Source organism: Piliocolobus tephrosceles, chromosome 1 (genome assembly GCF_002776525.5).
Source record: "Piliocolobus tephrosceles isolate RC106 chromosome 1, ASM277652v3, whole genome shotgun sequence".
NCBI classification, from domain to species: Eukaryota; Metazoa; Chordata; class Mammalia; order Primates; family Cercopithecidae; genus Piliocolobus; species Piliocolobus tephrosceles.
The window spans coordinates 176,660,037-176,681,195 of NC_045434.1; the positions used below are offsets into that span (position 1 = coordinate 176,660,037).

General features: G+C 46.8%; 2 protein-coding genes across 4 annotated transcripts in view; one reads left to right on the forward strand and one right to left on the reverse strand.

Moving 5' to 3' along the window:
• The first annotated feature begins 204 nt into the window (after positions 1 to 204).
• On the forward strand, positions 205 to 4,902 carry CCDC17 (coiled-coil domain containing 17). Its single transcript, XM_023221472.1, has 13 exons — positions 205 to 1,279; positions 1,362 to 1,436; positions 1,554 to 1,776; positions 1,876 to 2,038; positions 2,163 to 2,246; positions 2,331 to 2,449; positions 2,650 to 2,757; positions 2,980 to 3,098; positions 3,239 to 3,336; positions 3,490 to 3,693; positions 3,861 to 4,071; positions 4,141 to 4,249; positions 4,515 to 4,902. Exons 1-13 carry the CDS (start codon positions 1,106 to 1,108, stop codon positions 4,664 to 4,666), a joined length of 1,839 nt encoding a protein of 612 aa, XP_023077240.1. The 5' UTR covers positions 205 to 1,105; the 3' UTR covers positions 4,667 to 4,902.
• Positions 4,903 to 6,050: 1,148 nt separating this feature from the next.
• The window catches only part of NASP (nuclear autoantigenic sperm protein), a 38,537-nt gene continuing 23,428 nt past the window's right edge, over positions 6,051 to 21,159 (reverse strand). For 2 of the 3 annotated variants that reach the window (XM_026455740.1, XM_026455739.1), the window contains 10 exons: positions 19,638 to 19,747; positions 12,740 to 12,819; positions 11,220 to 11,305; positions 11,035 to 11,108; positions 10,211 to 10,399; positions 9,943 to 10,109; positions 9,033 to 9,089; positions 8,709 to 8,786; positions 7,348 to 7,476; positions 6,051 to 6,881 (listed from right to left, as the gene is read on the reverse strand). In XM_026455740.1, coding sequence (XP_026311525.1) covers positions 6,801 to 6,881; positions 7,348 to 7,476; positions 8,709 to 8,786; positions 9,033 to 9,089; positions 9,943 to 10,109; positions 10,211 to 10,399; positions 11,035 to 11,108; positions 11,220 to 11,305; positions 12,740 to 12,819; positions 19,638 to 19,747 — 1,051 coding nt within the window. In that variant the 3' untranslated portion in view covers positions 6,051 to 6,800. Of the gene's footprint in view, positions 6,882 to 7,347; positions 7,477 to 8,708; positions 8,787 to 9,032; positions 9,090 to 9,942; positions 10,110 to 10,210; positions 10,400 to 11,034; positions 11,109 to 11,219; positions 11,306 to 12,739; positions 12,820 to 17,900; positions 18,915 to 19,637; positions 19,748 to 21,159 lie in introns of all 3 variants that reach the window. The other variant, XM_026455741.1, reaches the window with a different exon arrangement.

The window sequence follows — 21,159 nt, forward strand, 5'->3', positions numbered from 1 at the left end:
GTACTGTGTTGGGAAATGTCTTAAGTCCCTGTCTTGTTAAGAAAAGGGGTTTCTTGGCCGGGCGTGGTGGATCACGAGGTCAGGAGATGGACACCATCCTGGCTAACATGGTGAAACCCCGTTTCTACTAAAAAATAGAAAATAATGAGCCAGGCTTGGTGGCAGGCGCCTGTAGACTCAGCTACTGGGGAGGCTGAAGCAGGAGAATGGTGTCAACCCAGGAGGCAGAGCTTGCAGTGAGCACTGCACTGCACTCCAGCCTGGGCGACAGAGTAAGACTCCGTCTCATAAATAAATAAATAAAATAAATAAATAAAGGGGGTTTCTTAAGAAATATGTGGTCACCTCAGAGCTCCTGTATATATGTTGGGAATGGGAGTGAAGAATTTCACCAACAGTTCAGGACCTTTCTGGCTTCTGGCCAGTCTTGGGAGAGAAGGGGTTTCTTTGTGGACTTGACTCCCTCATCTGATAGATTCATTGTGTTTGCCCACAGCTTCTTAGGCTGTGCTGATTATCTCCATCAACAGCTGAAAAACGAGGAATCAGGGAATGGGAGTTAGGGAAAGACTGCTATCTCTGGTGTGACGTGTTTTCCAGGCAGAATGCTGGAAAGGTCAGTGTGCCTCCTTTACCATGTAGTTCTCTGGATTGCAGAATGGTACAAACTGTTACTTACATCCACTTACGAGTACAGCAATGAAAAAGATGATGCTTGCCTTTTAGAGGCTATTAAATGACCAATGATGGAGTGATAAGGGCCCAGCTACTCTAGGAGGCAACTGTTGTTTCCTCTATTAATAGGGAAACCAAGCTACAGTTAAGAGACTTGCCCACGTTCAGACTTTGTAACACTTTTTCAAGCCAGTGACTTCTCCCAAATGGCCAAGGTGTCCCCACCCATTCTCCTGACCTGCCCAGGCCTGTGGTTGCTGTCCAGGGAGCTAAGGCTCTCACCAAACAAACTTGAAGATCTGGCAGACCTAACAGACCTGGCCTTTCCTCTGTGCCTCTGGCTGGCTGTCTCTTTCATCCTCCTCTGCCTTTCCCCTGCCCTTGATCCCTTCTGCAGGTCTTGACTTGTTTCAGGAAACAGGCCCCATCCATGGACTCCCATTCTGGGGAGCCAGCGCTCCTGCCCTGTGGGACCTGTGACATGGTTTTCCGCTCCTCAGCTCTGTTAGCCACCCACACACAGCGCTTCTGCATTGGCCACCCGACCCAAGAGAAGACATTTGGAGCACAGGTCTCAGTTGCCACTGAACCCCAGCGGGCCGCGGTAAGGGCCTCCATGGCCATGGGTGGGGATTCAAAGGAGCAGGACCTTTATAATTCCTCATCCTCCTACACCCTGTCCCCAGGTTGTGCCACAAGATCTCCAGGGCCTCCCAGACCAGCAGGCCAGTAAATCTGCTCTAAAGAGGTTAACAGAGGAGGTACAGCTGCCTACCTTTCCCCAGGGCTCAAAACGTTGAGCGTCTTCCCCAAACCTGTAGATCATACTTGGGACAGATTCTGCCCACACACAGATCGCGGATCGCTGTTACCTCCAGGTGCAGTGGCTGCGGCTATCCCTACAGGAAATGCGGCCCTGGATAACAGAGGTCCCCAGGGTGCTCGCGGGGTCCTGGACACGTTCCGAGGCGCGCCCTCAGAGTCCCATGTCCGAGGCGGTGGGAAGCCCCAGCGAGCGGCTGCGAGCGCTACTCAGGACTCGCGCGAGGCGCGTGGCGGAGACGGAAGCGCAGAGCCGGGCCCTGCAGCAACGCGGCCAGGGTGAAGGAGATGGGGGGCGGGGACCAAGGACCTCCTCTGCCCTTACCCTTTGGCTTAAGCTTGCTCGCGCCTGTTCTGACTCGGCCTGCATTCCCTCAGAACTGAGCCGGCGCCTCCAAGGTGTGGCCTGTACGCGGGGCGGGATGTCCTGCTTCTTCGGCCTGGAGCAGGAGATTCGAGAACTACGAACTGAGGCCGGGAGGACGCGGGGAGCTCTAGAGGTGTTGGGGGCTCGCATTCAGGAGCTGCAGGCGGAGCCAGGGTGAGACCCCGACGAAGCGGAACCCCGGAACATGCGGCTCCGGGGTGGGAGGGGCGGGCGGGCTGGCTGGAGCTCCGGGCCCCTGATGCGTTACCGTCTCCCTGCGCGTCGCCTGCCACCCCAGGAACCCGCTAAACTCCGGGCGAGAGGCAAAACTCTATTCTCCAGTGCTAAAGGCCAACCCGGGAACTCTGGCTGCCGAAATCGGGTGAGGGCCGGGGTCTGGAGATGGGCATGGGACGAAGCGCTGAGCAGTTCTGGAAAGATGGCCTTCCTGTTCCCCATTCCCTAGGGCCCTGCGGGAGGCCTACATTCGAGACGGAGGCCGGGACCCCGGTGTGCTGGGCCAGATATGGCAGTTGCAGGTGGAGGCGTCTGCACTGGAGCTGCAGCGGTCGCAGACCCGCAGAGGTGAACAGGAGGGCCTCTCCGCAGCGGTGGTCAGTCCTGGGAGGAGAAAAGAACTCGAGGGAGGGTCTGTGGCTGTGGATAGGATGTGAGCTGACAAGTCCAGCCTTATCCGAAGAACCTTAGGGCTGGAGAGCTGCTCGCAGCTGGACCCGGCCAGTCACCAGAGGTCAAAGGTGACAGGTCACACTTGTTCATCGCAGGAAGGGCAGGTGCCACCTCAGGGGAGCTTCCAGTAGTGGAGGCTGAGAACCGGCGCCTGGAGGCAGAAATCTTGGCCTTGCAAATGCAGCGGAGTCAGGCAGCCTTGGGTCAGTGAGCACCCCAACCCTATCCCATCCCACCTCTCTCCCCCCAGCAGGCCTGGCTCGGGCAGCCAGTGCATAGGGAACAAGACCCGTGTTTATGACTCCCCTAGTCTGCACGTGTGTGTCCCTGTATCCTCAGGGCTCTGCCAACCCATTTGTGGGTATCTCAGCTAATTACCTGCTTTGTCCAACTTAGGGGCATCCTAACTCTTCTTCTGCTCCTAGGGCCCCAGGATCTGCGACTCCTGTGGGGTGCCAGCCTACAACCGAACTGGGGGAGAGATCCCCCACTCCTCCCACCGCCAGTGGCACCACCACTGCCACCACTTCCAGGCTTCACAGAGGTTCGGTTCCTGGGTGGGGGAAAGGCTGTGAAGACACGAGGTGGGTGGGGGAATAGTTTGGGGGCAGCTCTGCTCTGAGCAGTTGGGGGAACTTGGGCAGCTAAAAGGCTTTCTGGAGGAGTCAACTATCTTCCCCACAGCCACAGCTTCCTGGAACAATGACCAGAAACCTGGGCCTGGACCCACACTTCCTCCTACCCACATCAGACGTGCTGGGCCCTGCACCCTACGATCCTGGGTGAGGCCCATGCCACCTTTCACATCCTCTGTGACTTGGCCAGCACTGCTGGTTAAGGGAGCCCCCTAGGGTCAGATAGGGTTAGGAACCTGCCTGAGAGGAGAGAGGTTGAAAGGAGTTGGGTGTTTCTGTGCTAAGACTTGTGTTCCCCAGGGCTGGCCTGGTCATTTTCTATGATTTCCTGCGGGGCCTTGAGGCTTCCTGGATTTGGGTGCAACTAAGGACTGGCTTGGCACGCGATGGACAGGATACAGGAGGGACCACCACATTGCCCCCAGCCATTTGCCTGCCCCCACCTCCAGCTCCCGGGCCCATGGGCAACTGTGCTATCCTTGCCAGCAGGCAGCCTGTGCCCAGGTCAGTAGGTGGGGATCATGACTCTGGTACTCTGCCACAATTAAGGCTTATCCATCATTCTGCTAAGTTTTCTCATCTGTATACAGAAGCCACTGGCTCTAAAGGGCTAAGTCCTAGGAAGGGACTGCAGCTCTGGCTTCCGACACCGCTTTTTGGTTATTCTACAGACTGCCACCCTCACCATCAGTATCTTTGGTCTGTGAGCTGCAGGTCTGGCAGGGGCTGGCATGGGCTAGGGCACCACAGCCAAAAGCTTGGGTCTCACTTGGGCTATTTGACCAAGATCAGCGGGTGCTAAGCGGCCGCTGGCGCCTCCCACTTCGGGCCCTTCCTCTGGACCCCAGCCTTAGCCTCAGGCAGCTGAATGGGGTTCCTCAGGTGAGTGTGGTGGGTGGGGCTTGGGCATACAGCAAGGTACAAGTGCAATACCATTTCATCTCTCCTCAGGCAGGTCAGGCTGAGCTCTTTCTGCGGCTGGTGAATGCAAGAGATGCAGCTGTCCAGACACTGGCAGAGATCAATCCAGCAAGTGCCCATGAGTACCAGTACCCACCTCTGGTGAGGGCCCAGCTGCAGCTAGGGACACCACAGCTACCCATACCAGTGTGGCTAATAGCCAGCCTTTATTGACCACTGTATGCCAGTGATTACCAGTGCTTTTTTGTTTGATCCTCACATCTCTGTGAAGTCCTACTATGTAACAGATAAGGAAATCAAAGCAGGACCAGGTTAACTTGCTTCACAGCTGAGACTCTAAGGAAGCCTAACTTCACAATCTGTGTGCTTAACCTTTACATTTTTGCTCAAAACCTGCCTTCTCACTGTTCCACAGGTGTCTTCACCGGAAGCCAACTTCCTCACCCCCACAGTTGGCTTTGCTGATCCCCCACCTTGTATAGAAGAGCCCCTCAGTGGAGTCAAGGATAGAGATGAGGGTTTGGGCCCTCACCACAGTTCTGATTGCCCCCAGTGAGTTTCTGAACCCAAGTGAATGTGGGGATGAGCATCTGAACATGCACAGGACTGGGGCCTATTTCCAGGCCTACAGCTTTTACTACTCCGTGTTCTGACATTGGGTCTAGAAGCAACTAGCAGTTGAGTACAGAATACAAGCTCCAACCAGTTTTACCACCTCCCATAAGTCCTTAACTTTTCTGTACCTACTCTGTTTTTGTAAACAGGCTAAGGATTAAATTAGTTTGTCAGGTATTTATATTATCTGGCACTTACGAAGTTCTCCGAAAGGTGACTAGGGGGCATTCTTTAATTCCAACTAAAGGAACTTTAAATTCCCACTAGTTCCCACTGGTTTGTAAAGTCAGTTTTATTGCCAAACTTAAATGTTTCCTCAGTATTTCTGCCAGGAAAACCTTTCAGGTTCTCAAGGTACCAATAAACAGGAAGCTCCTGAGGCCTTATGTACTTCGATTCTGGGATAGGTCCCCAGCCCAAGGTCGTTCCCCCAACCAGAGGTCACATGTGAGATCCTAGCTTAGATACTGTGCCTAGCCCTAGACCCCAGTGCCAACCAGAGGAGGTCAAGTGCCTGGGAGTAAACTATATCATGACTGTCCTGACCAAGAAAGGGGGGGAAAAAGTCTCAGGACCTGGAACATACACTGCAAGGGCATCATCAGGAAGAAACTCCACAGCCAGAATAAGCCAGAGATCCTGCAATCATGAGTTATTGTGACCAGCCCAGAAAAACTTAGTCTGAAAAATGGGCTTGAATTTAGGGGTCAGCCATAGCTCCCTCTGGCTCCAGTGCAACAAAGCAGCCCTATGGATGTCAGGACTAAATTTTAGTAGTGATGTAGGTCAGGCATTGTTTGGAATTCAGATCCTGATACTTAAACTAAGGGTCAGGTTAGAGGCAGCTCAGTCTCAAGTGAGCCCTGAACTCTAGATACCAGTGAGAGCCCAACGGGTATAACATTAATGCTAGTGCCCTCACCACCAGCATCCTTGGACTGGTGGGCTCGTTCCTGCCTTTGAAACCCTCTATCACACACAGAAATGCTCCAGGCAGTCAGGTGAGGTGGCTCACGCCTGTAATCCCAACACTTCAGGAGGCCGAAGTGGGCAGATCACTTTAGGTCAGGAGTTCGAGACCAGCCTGGCCAACATGGTGAAACCTTGTCTTCACCAAAAATACAAAGATTAGCCAGGTGTGATACCACATGCCTGTAGTGCTGGCTACTTGGGAGCCTCCTGAGGCAGGAGAATCTCTTGAACCCAGGAGGCAGAGGTTACAGTGAGCCGAGATCGCATCATTGCACTCCAGCCTGGGCAACAAGAGCGAGATTCCATCTCAAAAATACACAGCCTAAGATCTTTAAACATAATTCCAGACAAGGAGATTTTTAGCATCTTTATTTGAGAAGTCAATTCAGTCGATGGGTAACAATTCCAAGTGTTGATATATCTCAGCCTTTCTATACAGAAAATAACAAAATTCAGCCAGCCAGCCTCCCCACATATGCTTCCATCTGGAGTGTCCACCATCAGTCCCCTTGGCTACTTTCAAACCAGAGCTCAGATGCAGACCGTTTTCCTTAGGCGTCATTCCCCTGACCCAGGTTTTCTTCAGAGTTTTTTTTCCAGGACAGGATTATAGCCCCAGTTGAAGACTAGGTTGATATAGGACAAGCACCATCCTAGGCCTGGCTCACAGCCAAAGTCCTTAATCCATTTTCAGCACCGAAGAGCAAGATCTTCACCAAGTCTTGTTTTTGTAGCCCCATCCAGGGACAGCACCACTAAAGGTTTGCAAGACAGCTGGATTCAGTGAAGTATTTGAAAACAGAATATAGCACCATTGGAAAACAAAGGCCTACAGCCACACTTGATCACCTCCATGTTAGACAGATAGGAATTAGGATCAGGAACACAGATCAGTACAGAAGGCCAAAACAAAACTTTTGGCTACCATGTAAAACCAGGAGTGTTCCGAGGCAGATTCAGCCAATAATTAAGAAAAAAAACCATCAAAGCCTCAACCTTTGCTTACAATCTTTATTGAAGTTATACAAAAAGAATCCTCCAAAAGTGAAAAAATACATTATATACAAAAACACTTTCCCTTGGGAGGGGGGCTGTGCCCCCTCTTAACATGCAGTGCTTTCAACTGTAGCTCCAGCCTCCACTGTCCCCTCCACTGCCGCCCGGCTTTCAGCTCGATTCTCAGCCTGGAAGACAAACAGAGCCTGGGCATGAGTGAGCCTAGTTAAAGCCATTCTGTCTTACGTAACTGAGGCCTCAGTGAGAGGAAGCATATACAAGTCACCCAAACTCTGCTTTGCTCCCTATATTAAGAGGGCAGTGACCAGAAAGTATTTCTTGAATGCTCTGTGATAATGGGGCTGACAGAACCAATAATCATATTACATGGAAGGAAGTGACCTAATGGTTTTGCTAATCAAGTGCCTTCTCATGTTCATTGAGGAACCTATGATATACAGGTTCCTTTTGTGAGTCATCCTACACTCCCATAACCAAACTGTTTTCCTGCACAAGTACCATTTTCTGTGAGGACTACACTCAACAATTGTTAACAGGTTCAAGTTGGGGAGCATGCACTTGGGAGGACTGATTTCCCCCAGGTCCTGAGAACAAGGAATGAGGCAAGAGGCTAAGCCCTGCTTAACTGCCCACCTCCTCCTCCATGTTTTCCGAAACTTCATTTCCACTGGGGACAGCATCCCCACTGCCTCCGTTCACCTCCGGCTCTGGTTTGGCTTTCTTTGCATCGTCTTTCCGGGGACTCTCTTCCTCTGGTTTCCTCTAAAGATATAATTGTGAAGGCTTCACAAATGTGCTTAATGTTTTTAAAAAGACAACTGCAAAACATTTCCTTAACCCTTGTGGTGCAAAGATCCTGAACACCAGGATTCACAGCTCTGAGGGGCTCTCCCCCTAGCCATGGGCAGATGCCAAATTGTACTCTCAGAATAAATTAATCTGTCCCACCATACCACTTCAGGCCCCTCTACCGGAAGCACAGGGAGACAGGGTTGGGGTGAGGAGATGTGAATGGTAATCACTGTACGGGTTTGAATTCCTGTGTTTGCGTCAGGAAACACAACAGAAATTCAGAGTTCCGTGGCCGAGGGCTTGTAATCCCAGCACTCTGGGAGGCCAAGGCGGGCAGATCATGAGGTCAGCAGTTCAAGAGCAGCCTGGCCAATATGGTGAAACCCTGTCTCTACTAAAAATACAAAAATTAGCAGGTGTGGTGGCACACGCCTGTAATCCCAGCTACTTGAGAGGCTGAGACAGGACAATCGCTTGAACCCGGGAGGCAGAGGTTGCAGTGAGCCGAGACCACGCCACTGCACTCCAGCCTGGGTGACAGAGCGAGACTCTGTCTCAAAAAAAATGAGTTCCCCTATCCACCAAAATAAAAGAGCCACCAGTACTGTAGGCAAAAGGCAGACTCAGGAATTTAAGTAGCAATAGGCCTGCTGCTGAATGACTACTGTCAAAGAAAACCTGCCAGCTGCTAATCCAATCCTCCTCTGCAGCTTTCATGGTAATTCTATAGGCTTTAAAAGGCCAGGAGTGTTTGCAAAAAGAGGTGTGCAAATAAAAACTGTCTCCATGGCTGGGAGCATATTGGGAGGCCGAGGTGGGCAGATCACGAGGTCAGGAGTTTGAAAACAGCCTGACCAATATGGTGAAACTCCGTCTCTACTAAAAATACAAAATTACCCAGGCATGGTGGCCCGCGCCTGTAATCCCAGCTACTCTGGAGGCTGAGGCAGAAGAATCGCTTGAACGTGGGAGGCAGGGTTTGCAGTGAGCCGAAACGGTGCCACTGCACTCCAGCCTGGGTGACAGAGCAAGACTCCGTCTCAAAACAAACAACAACAAAAACTGTCCCCACTCACAAATCCTTACTCCCTTTGGAAAATGAGTGTTATATGCACCAACTATATAGGGAGAGGTTTATAGGAAAGGTATTAAAAATGGAATCTGAGGAAAAAGTAGGAAAGAAACACCACGTGTAGACTTACCTTCTTTCTGACAAGGTGGGAAATGTCAGTCACACAGTTTGATGAGGAAGCACTGTCTGTTGGCTTTCTACCGGCAATCTGGCAAAATAAGCCTTTATTAGCAATTGTGCAAGCTATCTGAGATCGATGCTGAGGCTTATATGATTTTTTAGTTTTTTTGAGAGAAGGTCTCACTGTGTTGCCCAGGCTAGTGTTGAATTCCAAGCCTCAAGCAATCCTCCTGCCTTAGCCTCCCAAAGTGCTGGGATTACAGGCATGAGCCACCACACCAAGCCAACACTGAGATTTAATATAAGTGACCAAAAAAACCACCTGAATACCCACCATGGAGACTGAAGAGCCTCCTCCACTAGGAGTGAAACCTGAAGTAGAGCTCTCCACCTGCAAGAAATGGCAAACCCAAACTGGTTTCAGGACAGAACCCAGGCCACCCACAGCCTTGTAACAGGTACCCATCACCATCCAAAATGACTAAGACCTGAAATGCCAGTGGCCTCCATATAGTATCAAGATCTTCCACCCCTGGCCCACCTATCCCTGTCTAGTGGCCACCCAGAGCATAGTCACTCACATAGAGTGTACCTGATAAACTTAATCTTCCATATCCTACCTGCAGGGTAAAAAGCTCTGGGACATTCTAACACAGCCAAAAACAGAACCAGGCAATTTGTGGTGAATGCCTCTCAATGCCTCACTAATTTATGCAAATGAGTTCTTAGAGATGGAAATAGCAACTTACATTTGTTAAGAAATGTCTATTTTTCCAGTAATGTCAGAAGTGTATTTTACACATATGTACTACAGGTTGGGCAGCCCATTCCTTAATCTGACTGACAAAGGAAATGCTCTCTGGAGCATTTCAGATTCTGGATTAAGGGTATCCAACTGTTGTTGAGTATGATGCAAATATTCCAAAATCCAAAAGCATCTGAAATGCAAAACACTTCTGGTCTCAAGCATTCAGGTAAGAATCTCAACCTGTATTATCCCCATCTTACAAATGGGTCAACTGAGGGAGAGAAATGCCCATGGCCACATATAAGTATGGAATTAAAACCCAGATAGTCTGGGGCTCCAGGGTATTTCCTCTTAACCACTGCATTATTTGATAGGAATAATTAGATGAGCCCACCAACTCCCTGGAAACCAAGTCATGATGAAAAGTTCCTGGCAAATGAAACATTAACATAAATGGTACCAAACATGCTATTATCAAAATGTTAACAGAACCAACCAGAGTAGCTTTCAGAGCCAGTTCAGCTACATTCCCACTATGCTGAGACTCCTTTGCATCTTCTATCTTCTCTCTAATTTCGGGTAGCAGTTCCTTTAGTTCCTCAATTTCTTTCTTGTATTCAGCAGACAATCCTTCAGCCTCCTTCACATGCTCATTTAGTACAGCTAAAAAGAATAAAGTGATTAGTAATGGCGCAAAAAAGAACTGTGATTTTCCCTTAATTACTGGATCCAACATCACCATGAAGCAGCTGGTCTTCACTCACCCATTCTCTTCTCAATAACTTCAATAGATTTGCTGAACTGTGCCACTGCCTCATCATACTGAGAGTTGTACCCATAAGCCAAGCCCAGCTGGTAGTGGGTCTCTGCAAGGAGACGGTCGTGGGCTTCTAGGTACTGTTCCTGCAGGTTTAGGCAGGACTGGAACTCCTCCACAGCTTGCACATAGTTTTCTAACGAAGAGAAAAAGAAGAGCAAGTAAATTGACTGCATTTAGCATAAAATACTTCCAGAATTCAGACCCATCCTACGGGAATGCGTCCATACTTAACATTTCATTTTTGTTTATAGTTATTTCCAGGACCCATGGCTATAAAGAATGTCAAAATGACTTTTAAAAACCTACTGAGGCTGGGCGAGTAATCCAGCACTTTGGGAGGTCGAGGCGGGCAGATCACAAGGTCAGGAGTTCAAGACCAGCCTGGCCAATATGGTGAAACCCCATCTCTACTAAAAATACAAAAAATTAGCCGGGCATGGTGGTGGCTGTCTGTAATCTCAGCTACTCGGGAGCCTGAGGCAGAATTGCTTGAACCCGGGAGGCGGAGGTTGCAGTGAGCCGAGATTATGCCACTGCACTCCAGCCTAGGCGACAAAACAAAACCCCATCTCAAAAAAAAAAAAAAAACCTACTGAAAGACTTTCTATCAGTGCCACTCAAAGAGACTGTTCATTGTTCCAGGGTCTACAGGGAACCCAGACCTGTCTTTTTAAAGATCAAGTTGGGTTCTAGAGAATCTATTAGAGGAAGAATGAGGGAGCTGAAGGCTGAAGAGGGTAGGAGAGTATAAAAAGGAAAATGCATTACCAGATTCAACACTAACTTCTCCGAGTTTAAGATGTGCCTGGGCAGCATAAAGCTGGGCTTCTTTTGTTTCTTGCCTAAAAGAAGGAAAGTTGATCAAACACCTTAACAGTATCTGTCTAACCCTAACTGGTTTCTATTTAACCACCAAGCTCCCAACCCAAGCCTAGAAGCACCAAGAGTTTTACCTTTTAAAAATGATCTTTGCTAAATCCAGCATATCCCAGGCAAGTTCTAGGTTCCCAATCTCCTCCTCTTCATTTTCTTGAAGAGACTAAAGTATAACCAAAAAAACAAAAAGATAGGCATCTTTTCAGAATACAAATCTAAATGTGTAACTTAGTGTAGCTTAAAAAAAGTTGATATACAATTCAAAATTTGGACTTTCTCCCTAAAATCTAGAGAATGGGTCCACATACTATCCTAAGTCATGGCCATGTCAATGGTATTTTAACAGTGAAATGTTGGCTCACATACTAACACACAGGACCCCTAGAATCAAATTTATCCACCCATCCTAGGCATGAATAAAGGGTCCCTAATCCATAACGAAGGGACAGTTATCTATAATAATCATGCAGAGGGCTCGGCATATTGGGTCATGCCTATAATCCCAACACTTTTGAAGGCTGAGGCAAGAGAATCACTTGAGGCCAGGTTTGAAACCAGCCTGGGCCGGGCGCGGTGGCTCAAGCCTGTAATCCCAGCACTTGGGGAGGCCGAGACGGGCGGATCACGAGGTCAGGAGTTCGAGACCATCCTGGCTAACACGGTGAAACCCCGTCTCTACTAAAAGATACAAAAAGCTAGCCGGGCGAGGTGGCAGGCGCCTGTAGTCCCAGCTACTCGGGAGGCTGAGGCAGGAGAATGGCGTAAACCTGGGAGGCGGAGCTTGCAGTGAGCTGAGATCGGGCCACTGCACTCCAGCCAGGGCGACAGAGCAAGACTCCGTCTCAAAAAAAAAAAAAGAAACCAGCCTGGGCAGCATAGCAAGACGGCCGTCTAAACAAAATAAGAGAACAAATCAGCCAGACATGGTGGCAAACATCTGGAGACCTAGTTATCTGAGATGAGGCCAGATTCCTTGAACCCAGGAGGCTGAAGACACTGTGAGCCCTGAACGTGCCAGCGCACTCCAGCCTGGGCAATAGAGACAGAGATTCTCTCTCTTAAAAAAATAACAGGCCAGGCACAGTGGCTCACGCACTTTGGGAGGCTGAGGTGGGCGGATCACAAGGTCAGGAGATCGAGACCATCCTGGCTGACATGGTGAAACCCAGTCTCTACTAAAAATACAAAAAATTAGCCAGGCGTGGTGGCGGGCGCCTGTAGTCCGAACCATTTGGGAGGCTGAGGCAGGAGAATGGAGTGAACCTGGGAGGTGGAGCTTGCAGTGAGCCGAGATTGCACCACTGCACTCCAGCCTGGGCGACAGAGTGAGACTCCATCTCAAAATAAAATAAAATAAAATAAAAATCATGCCTAAACTAGGTAAGCTACAGTCCTGCTAATTAGCTGGGTGTGTTGGCACAAGCCTGTAATCCCAGCCACTTGAGAGGCTGAGGTGATCACTTAAGCTCAGGTCTAGGCTGCAGTGAGCCATGATCATGATTACCCCACTGTAATCCAGCCTAGGCAACAAGAGTGAGCTCCTGTCTCCCAATAAAAGAGAAAGGCTGACAACAGTACTGAGTGGCTAACAACATACCTTGTTTTCAAGGACTGAATCGTTTGGCATTTCTTCAGTCTTATCATTTTCTTTATCATCCTCTTCTGATCCTTCAGTTTCTAGAAGTAAAAATTCCTCAGTATTGAGAATATAACTAAGAACATCTTCTGACTAGTCAGAGATTCTAAAACACGTGTCGACCTATATTCAGAGATAGGACAGGCCAGATGTTAATCCAAGTGAGTTAACACCTGAACTGAATATATCGTCAGTGGGTGCAGTCTAATTCAAGTGTAACCTAGACTAAGAATGTGTAATCTTAGTCTATGGGTCAGACCTTCAGCAAGTAAAAGGCTGTTTCTCTTTTAAAAGTCAACCCGGACCGTTCAGAATAAGATACATTGGCTAATGCCTCTTATTCACAGGCTAGAAGCTCCTATCCACTCAGCCAGAAGCAGGTGGAGACCTCAGTCAGTGTTTCTGAGAGCTTTTTTTTTTTTTTTAAGACGGAGTCTCGCTCTGTCGCCCAGGCTGGAGTACAGTGGTGCGATCTCGGCTCACTGCAAGCTCCGCCTCCCAGGTTCACGCCATTCTCCTGCCTCAGCCACCCGAGTAGCTGGGACTATAGGCGCCCGCCACCACGCCCGGCTAATTTTTTGTATTTTTAGTAGAGACAGGGTTTCACCAAGTTAGCCAGGATGGTCTCCATCTCCTGACCTTGTGATCCGCCAGCCTCGGCCTCCCAAAGTGCTGGGATTACAGGCGTGAGCCACTGCGCCCGGCCTCTGATATCTTTAAGCCATTCATTTGATAATACTAACAGCCTGGGAAAGCACCAAAGTTAAATTATTCCAGTCCATTCTGATCAAGAATGCTCAAGAGACTAGCTTTCGTGGAGCAAAAAGCATAGTCCTTACCGACTTACACCAATGAGCATGCCACAGACTCCAGCCAGCTGTAGCACATACAGAATTTGAGTAAGAAATACTATAACTCCTATTTTACTCCTATACCTTGTTAATGACACCTCTAAAATCTGTAGTATCAACACTGTATCTCACCATATTGAATACACTCACAAGTCAACCATCTAAAGGTCAGGCTCCTAATCAACAGCTCTACTGTCAGTGATTAGACAAATCAACGTTAAATGATTAAAATAAGCTTTTTAATACAAACAACTCATTAATTGGATATAATGTACCTCTCTCTGCCATCTTTCATTTATGCATTTTTAACACCAGGAAAAGAGCTCAAATACTAACACCCTACAATGGGAATATAAAAATGGCAATTAGGCCTTAGAGCAATAGTCAGGTTCAGGGAGTTTTACCAGCAGCAACCACAACAATATTCCATTTTCAAAGAAGCTTAGAAAATACTTTAACAAATTTATTTACTGAGGACATCAGGGCATTGCCATTGATACCTGGGCACGGGTTGGGAAAGGTTTTAAAGTAATGGCAACAGCTACCAGGCGCAGTGGCTCACACCTGTAATCCCAGCACTTTGGGAGGCCGAGGAGGGATCATGAGGTCAGGAGATTGAGAACATCCTGGCTAACACAATGAAACCCCATCTCTACTAAAAATACAAAAAATTAGCCAGGCGTGGTGGCATGCACCTGTAGTCTCAGCTTCTCAGGAGGCTGAGGCAGAAGAATCGCTTGAACCTGGGAGGTGGAGGTTGCAGTGAGCCTAGATCATGCCACTGCATTCCAGCCTGGGTGACAGAGCAAGACTCCGTCTCCAAAAAAAAAAAAAACTAATGGCAATGCCTTTCTCCTTAACCTAGCTCCCCACCATTCCTTGAAGATGGTACCGATTCCTCAGGAGGACCCAATAACATTCTTCTGAGGCAATTATAGGAATTTTAATTTAAAAATCTTATGTAAAACTTCCAAGTAATTAAGATATTTTGTTTCAAATTAGAGGTTGTCTTCTAGCATTCTGGTATGAATAGGAAGAGATACCAGATAAGAATAGAAGATAACAGTATCAATTTAATTTTTCCTACACATTGGGAAAATGAAGTATTTACTTTTCTGTCAATTATCCTAAATATGTAAATCTACTTCAGCTTTTCTGCATATTCTGCTAGAGGATGGGCGGAGTTAATAAAACCACCCATCTGGTCTAACTTTGGGGAACTAAGCCCAGACCCACTTGGAAATTTGGATATGAAAAGATAATGGTGTATGGTGGGCCAGGTGCTATGGTTTACACCTGTAATCCCAGCACTCTGGAAGGCTGAGTCTAGTGGATCACCTGAGGTCAGGAGTTCAAGACCAACCTGGCCAACATGGTGAAATTCCATCTCTACTAAAAATACAAAAAAATTAGTCAGGACTGGGGGACATGTGCCTGTGGTCCCAGCGACTCAGGAGGCTGAGGTAGGAGAAATGCTTGAACCTGGGAGGTGGAGGTTGCAGTCAGCCAAGATTGCACCACTGCACCCCAGCTGGGCATGGTGATGCACACCTCAGCTGCTTGCGAGGCTGAGGCAGGAGGATGGCTTCGGCATAGGAGTTTGAGGCTGTAGTGAGCCATGACTGTCATGCCACTGCACTCCAGCCTGGCAAAAGAGCAAGACTCGATTCAAAGAGAAATGGAACAGACCAATTATCTTTATTAGAAGGAAATGTACAGCCCAACAAATGGCAAAGAGTCAAGAGGTGACAGTAAGTAAGGTTTTAATTTTTTTTTTTTTTTTTTTGAGACGGAGTCTTGCTCTGTCGCCCGGGCTGGAGTACAGTGGCCGGATCTCAGCTCACTGCAAGCTCCGCCTCCCGGGTTTCCGCCATTCTCCTGCCTCAGCCTCCCGAGTAGCTGGGACTACAGGCGGCCGCCACCTCGTCCGGCTAGTTTTTTTTTTGTATTTTTTTACTAGAGACGGGGTTTCACCGGGTTAGCCAGGATGGTCTCGATCTCCTGACCTCATGATCCGCCCGCCTCGGCCTCCCAAAGTGCTGGGATTATAGGCTTGAGCCACCGCGCCTGGCCAGGTTTTAATTTTTAAGGGAAAAAACTGCTTGGAAGATTTCTGCAGAATGGTGCTACCACATAAAGGAAAATAAAGCACAGAAAGTGGTTGAGAACTCGAGCCAGAAGTTTGGGTACCCAGCCTTCTCCTTACTGTGTGACTAGGGCAAATTACTTAAACCCCTTTCTCCCATTTCTTCTTTTGTAAAGTATGGAAAACTGTATTGTCTTTACAAGCAGAATACCTGATACACAACACCAAAAGATGCAGCATATGAAAAGCCTGGGGCTTTTAAAATATAGTTAATTTTTAAAATAAATGACAAAATTTCTTTTTGTTTTTTTTTTTTTTTTTAGAGACAGAGACTTGCTGTGTTGCCCAGGCTGGAGTGCAGTGGCGTGATCTCGGCTCACTGCAACCTCTGCCTCCCAGGTTCAAGCCATTCTTCTCGTTCAGCCTCCTGAGTAGCTGGGACCACAGGCACATGCCACCATGTCCGGCTAACTTTTATATTTTTAATACTGGCCAGGCTGGTCTCAAACTCCTGACCAGGTGATCCACCCACCTCAGTCTCCCAAAGTGCTGGGATTACAGGCGTGAGCCACTGCACCCGGACCACAACAAAATTTCTAAATGAGTGTAGGAAAGCGATGAACACTGTCACCTGGCCCAAAACAAAATTTCTAAGTGAGTGTAGGAAAGGGATGAACACTGTCTTCTTCGATGTGTGGTAACTTGGGAAGAATAATATATTCAAGGCAGATCTCGGTTTGGATTCAGTACTATGACCCTAAACAAGTCATGTAACCTTTAAACTTCAACCTCATCACTATAACTTGGGCACTACTACCTACCACATAGTATTGTTTTAGGATCAGATGTAATGTATGTGAGAGAGCTCTAACAATGTTAATTATGATCCTACTATGACATCTCTATCGTAGCTTACCATTCAAGGTCTTAGGAGTCAGTCAGCAGAGCTTGCTCACAATCATTAAGATCAAGACATGGGAGTTTTGTTTTGGGGTTTTCTTTTGTTTTGTTTTGTTTTTTTTAGGAATTTAGTCCTGTCCTTTTTTCCATAAAGAACTCCTAAAGCTCCATAAGAAACCCAATGGTGCTACCATTTTAGCCAATCCATTTCCAGTTACTGAGCCTGTGCTGGCTGGAGTACAGGGACCTGCACATAGGTGGAAGGAAGTTTATAAGAATGAGCTCAAAGTATTGAAGACTCTGAAAATCTAAAACTGAAGAGAACTCTTGAAGTAGTCTGGCAATTACAAGAAGTAACAATTAGTTGGAATATACCTGTGGTTATTAATGCCAATGTTAGATGAACTTTATATACAGTAGAATCCTCAAATGATAGCAAAAGTCAGACTTGCCAGTTATATAGTAATTAGAGGCTTATACATCTTAATGAAATTTAATCACAATTAGACCAATAGCATTATAGAAAGCATCCACGCTTTATAATATTCTAAGTAACAAAAAATTCAGTTTAGCAGCCGAAGCAAGCATGAAATGAGGAAGGAAAGCAGCAAGACAGCTAATGGTTTTGTTTTTTGTTGCCTTGGGGAAGGTGGTGGGGGGGCCTGTTTCAACTAATGTGAATAAGCCTCTAAACACTTCCTGAAGACTTAAAGGTAGAGAGGAGCACCAGAATTCGTTAACTCTGGTGATACAACAGTCAAAGTTAACTATCTTCATTTAAATGGCATGCCTGCTTCAGTGTACCAATTCAGTGGATTCTACTGCTCTGTTCCTGCTTCCTAACACACAGAAAAGGAGTCATGTGAACAATAAATTTTAAAATCCAGAGGCATGCAAGTGAACATCCATTCAGCATTCTCTGCCAGCCTACTAGCCCACTATTTCCCTACCTACCCCACCCCTCATCTACCTTTTCCATCCCACTTTATTGGCTAGTATGATGCAACAAGTTACTGATAGCTAGCCAAGTCTCAGAAATCAGAGAAGGCCTATTTTGCAGTTAGTAAAAATGTTAGTTTATAAGCCAACAAAAGAACACTTGCTGCTTTTGATTTAACTTACTTGACTAGCACAACCTTGTTAAACTACCCCCCTTTGCATTTAGCCCTTTCCTAATCCAAAGGCAGACGGAAAATCCTGAATGGAAGGCTGACTTTTACCCATAATTAGTGAGTCAAATCCAGAATGTACTCCACCCACTGTAGCTCTTGCATATCCCGGTTACCTTCACCCTCTTTCATCTGTTCTTCTCTCTCTTGTGTCTCTTCATTAGCAGCTATCTGAACTTTGTCTTCAGTTGATTTCTCAGTAGCTCCCTGGGCTACCTTGGTATCAACCCCATCTCCAGCTGCCTCAGACTCTTCTACAGACAACTTAGTCTCCTCCTGACTAGGAACCAGCTTTGCCCTGACCTTCTCCTCTAGTCCTGAGTCATCTTTTGTTTCTATCAGTCTTTCTATAGAAGTCTGTGGTTCAATAGGAGTCTGATCTCCTACAGCTGACCGTCCATTGACTGCACCATCCTTAGAGAGAACTGTAGCCTCCTGCCCAGGCTTTTCAGAGACTTCTGATCCAGCCTCTACAGCTGAGACCTCTGCAGCCTCTGTTGTCACCTCTGGTGACTCTTCAGCAGGTGGCACTTCTTGACCTACCAGTTGTTCAAGAACCACATTTCCTGCCTCATTTTCAGAGGTAACTACCTTCTCCTCTGGCTCATCCCCACCCACATCCACTGGCTTGACTGTCGGGTCTAAAGACTCTGCTTCTAACTCCACTGCAGTGCCCTGCTTTTCTCGAGTCACCACAGGCTGCTCTTCTGAAACTTCTTTTGGCTTCTCCTCCATGCTCACAATTACCTCTCCCTGCTTCTCCTGACCTTTTCCTCTGCACTCTTCTTGGACATCAGTTCCAGAAACTGATTTTTCTTCCTCAGCATCTGGTGCTTCCTGTTCTGGCTTCCCAGAAGTAACCTCAGCTTCATTCGGTCCTTCTGGTGCTGTTCCTCCTTTTGCCTCTTCAGAGGTTTCAGTTAACCAATCTAGAGTCAAGTCAACTTTTTCCTGTGGCTCCTCTGCAGATTCACTTATATCCATATCTTCTCTTCCACCCTTCTTCACTTCACTGTCCTGTTCTTTATCAGTTTCAGGCTTTGCCAAAGACTTGTCTTCTGTTTTTTTGGCTTCTTCTTTTTCTCCCATGGCGTCATAAACCTGTTCTCTCAACTCTTCCCTTGCTTCCTCTACATGGTTAAAGAACATGAAGCATAAACATGTCTTCGAGTTTAATGATAAAGGCATAAATGGAAACTAAAAATACATTCCCTTTAAACCCTCAAAAAGCCTACCAAGTTTCAGCAGATGGCCTAAAAATTATCTGCCCCCTAGAGAAAAGGAAAGGGAGCGTTCCAGCTAGCAGAGCAACTTATTGCAAAAGAAACCCAAGCTTGTTAAACTATTGTTTTACTTGAGCATTCTGATTACCAGTTAGGTAAGAGATGCCAAGCTTTTCATTCTCCCCCAACTGATACGTAAAACTCTAGCAGCCAAATTCAGCTTAGAAATTATGTAATTTTCGCAGACATAAAAAATGTACAAGGGCTCTAAAAGTACCGCTATTAAAATAACTGAACTGCACAGGCTGTTTTTAAAAAATTTGCATCAGAAAAATATTTAAGGTTGTAATAGTATTTAAAACACCAATTTAATCTTGCTTTTATCTTTTTGGTTTAAAAAACCCCAACTGAAATAACCAAATTTACTTTAGAAATTAAGTTAGTCTCTTAGAAAAATCTGGTGTCAGTTTCAGTAAACAGCTACCCCCACTGCAATCTCTACCAGATGCAGGCATCACCCCAAGCATCTTAGGAGAGACCATCCAGGACAGGTAGAGCCATGTTTCCACCACTGTATACAAGAAATATATAACGTCGCATCTCTTGAATGTCACATGCAACTCCACATACCATCTATATTATCATTATTTTCTGCCAGAGATTCATCTTCTGTTTTTTCTCCTTCTTCCTCTTCCACATGCACACCTTCCAAGGCATTTCCCAACACACCATTCTCCATTCTAGGAGAACAAGAGAAAGCACCAAAGGTTTGATGGCTAGAACCTAGCAATTTTTTCCAAGACAGAAAATATAGTCCTGTATTATATAAAAGCAAGGGAAGAGTAAGCCAAGCGCAGGCAATATATAACTATATTATATTCAAGGAAGCAATGATCAAAACTTTAGTAATATAAATGAAGACTGCAAGAGCACTGAAAGGAAATAAGCATACTCTACTCCTCCATCCAGCCGCTGAAAAGCGTGATGTCTCTTGTCAAAAGAACAAGACCTATATGCATTCCATTTGTAACAGAACCATACTATTTCCCAAACTCTGTATCCACCCATTTCTCTAAATAGCCAAAAATGCTCTAGCAAGATTTTCATGGCAAATCATGAGAAAGTTCTGTATGATTATGAGATTAAAAACTTACCAGAGGCCAGGCACGGTAGCTCACGCCTATAATCCCAGCACTTTGGGAGGCAGAGGCAGGCAGATCACCTGAGGTCGGGAGTTCAAGACCAGCCTGACCAACATGGAGAAACCCCGTCTCTACTAAAAATACAAAATTAGCTGGACATGGTGGCGTAGGCTTGTAATCCCAGCTACTCAGGAAGCTGAGGCAAGAGAATCGCTTGAACCTGGGAGGCAGAGGTTGCAGTGAGCGGAGATCGCACCATTGCACTCCAGCCTGGGTGACAAGAGTGAAACTCCGTCTTAAAACAAAACAAACAAAGAAAACAACTTATCAGAACTGGGCCAGGCGCAGTGGCTCGCGCCTGTAATCCCAGCAGTTTGGGAGGCCGAGGTGGGTGAATCACCTGAGGTCAGGAGTTCAAGACCAGCCTGACCAACATGCTGAACCCTGTCTCTACTAAAAATAAAAAATTAACTGGGTGTGGTGACACACGCCTGTAGTCCCAGCTACTCAGGAGGCTGAAGGAGAAGAATCACTTGAACCCGGAAGATGGAGGATGCAGTGAACCAAGATCATGCCATTGCATTCCAGCCTGGGTGACAGAGTGAGACTCCATCTCAAAGAAAAAAACTTACCAGAACTGAGATTAAATAGATGACATCATTTGCTAGTTTGTATACCCTAAACAGAACTTATTCTGGTTAATAAATTCTGATAAAACATAGCCAAGAATTTTTCAATAGTAAGAGTCTTTTTTACTCGACAGTCTCACCTGCTAATTCTTTCCAGTTGTCCTCTATTCAGTCCTTGTTTTGAGCTAGCTCATAGTGCTTTTAAGGATTCTCTCCCTACACTGAACTTTGGATCATTTACTATTGGAAAGATCTTTGCTCCTAATGACTCCAGAAGTCAAAATTTAAATATAACTACTAATTGTATCAAATGCCATTCACAACTTCGATCACTACTTCAGGCTCCTTCAAAACTCTCTAGGTAAAAGCAATCTTGCTTAG

Excerpts from the sequence above, each read along its gene's own strand:
- CCDC17 (XM_023221472.1), top strand. The coding sequence starts at position 1,106 with ATGGACTCCCATTCTGGGGAGCCAGCGCTCCTGCCCTGTGGGACCTGT. Across the intron at positions 2,039-2,162 it reads GAGCTGCAGGCGGAGCCAGG|GAACCCGCTAAACTCCGGGC; the intron begins GTGAGACCCCGA and ends CTGCCACCCCAG. Across the intron at positions 4,250-4,514 it reads TGAGTACCAGTACCCACCTC|CTGTTCCACAGGTGTCTTCA; the intron begins TGGTGAGGGCCC and ends CCTGCCTTCTCA.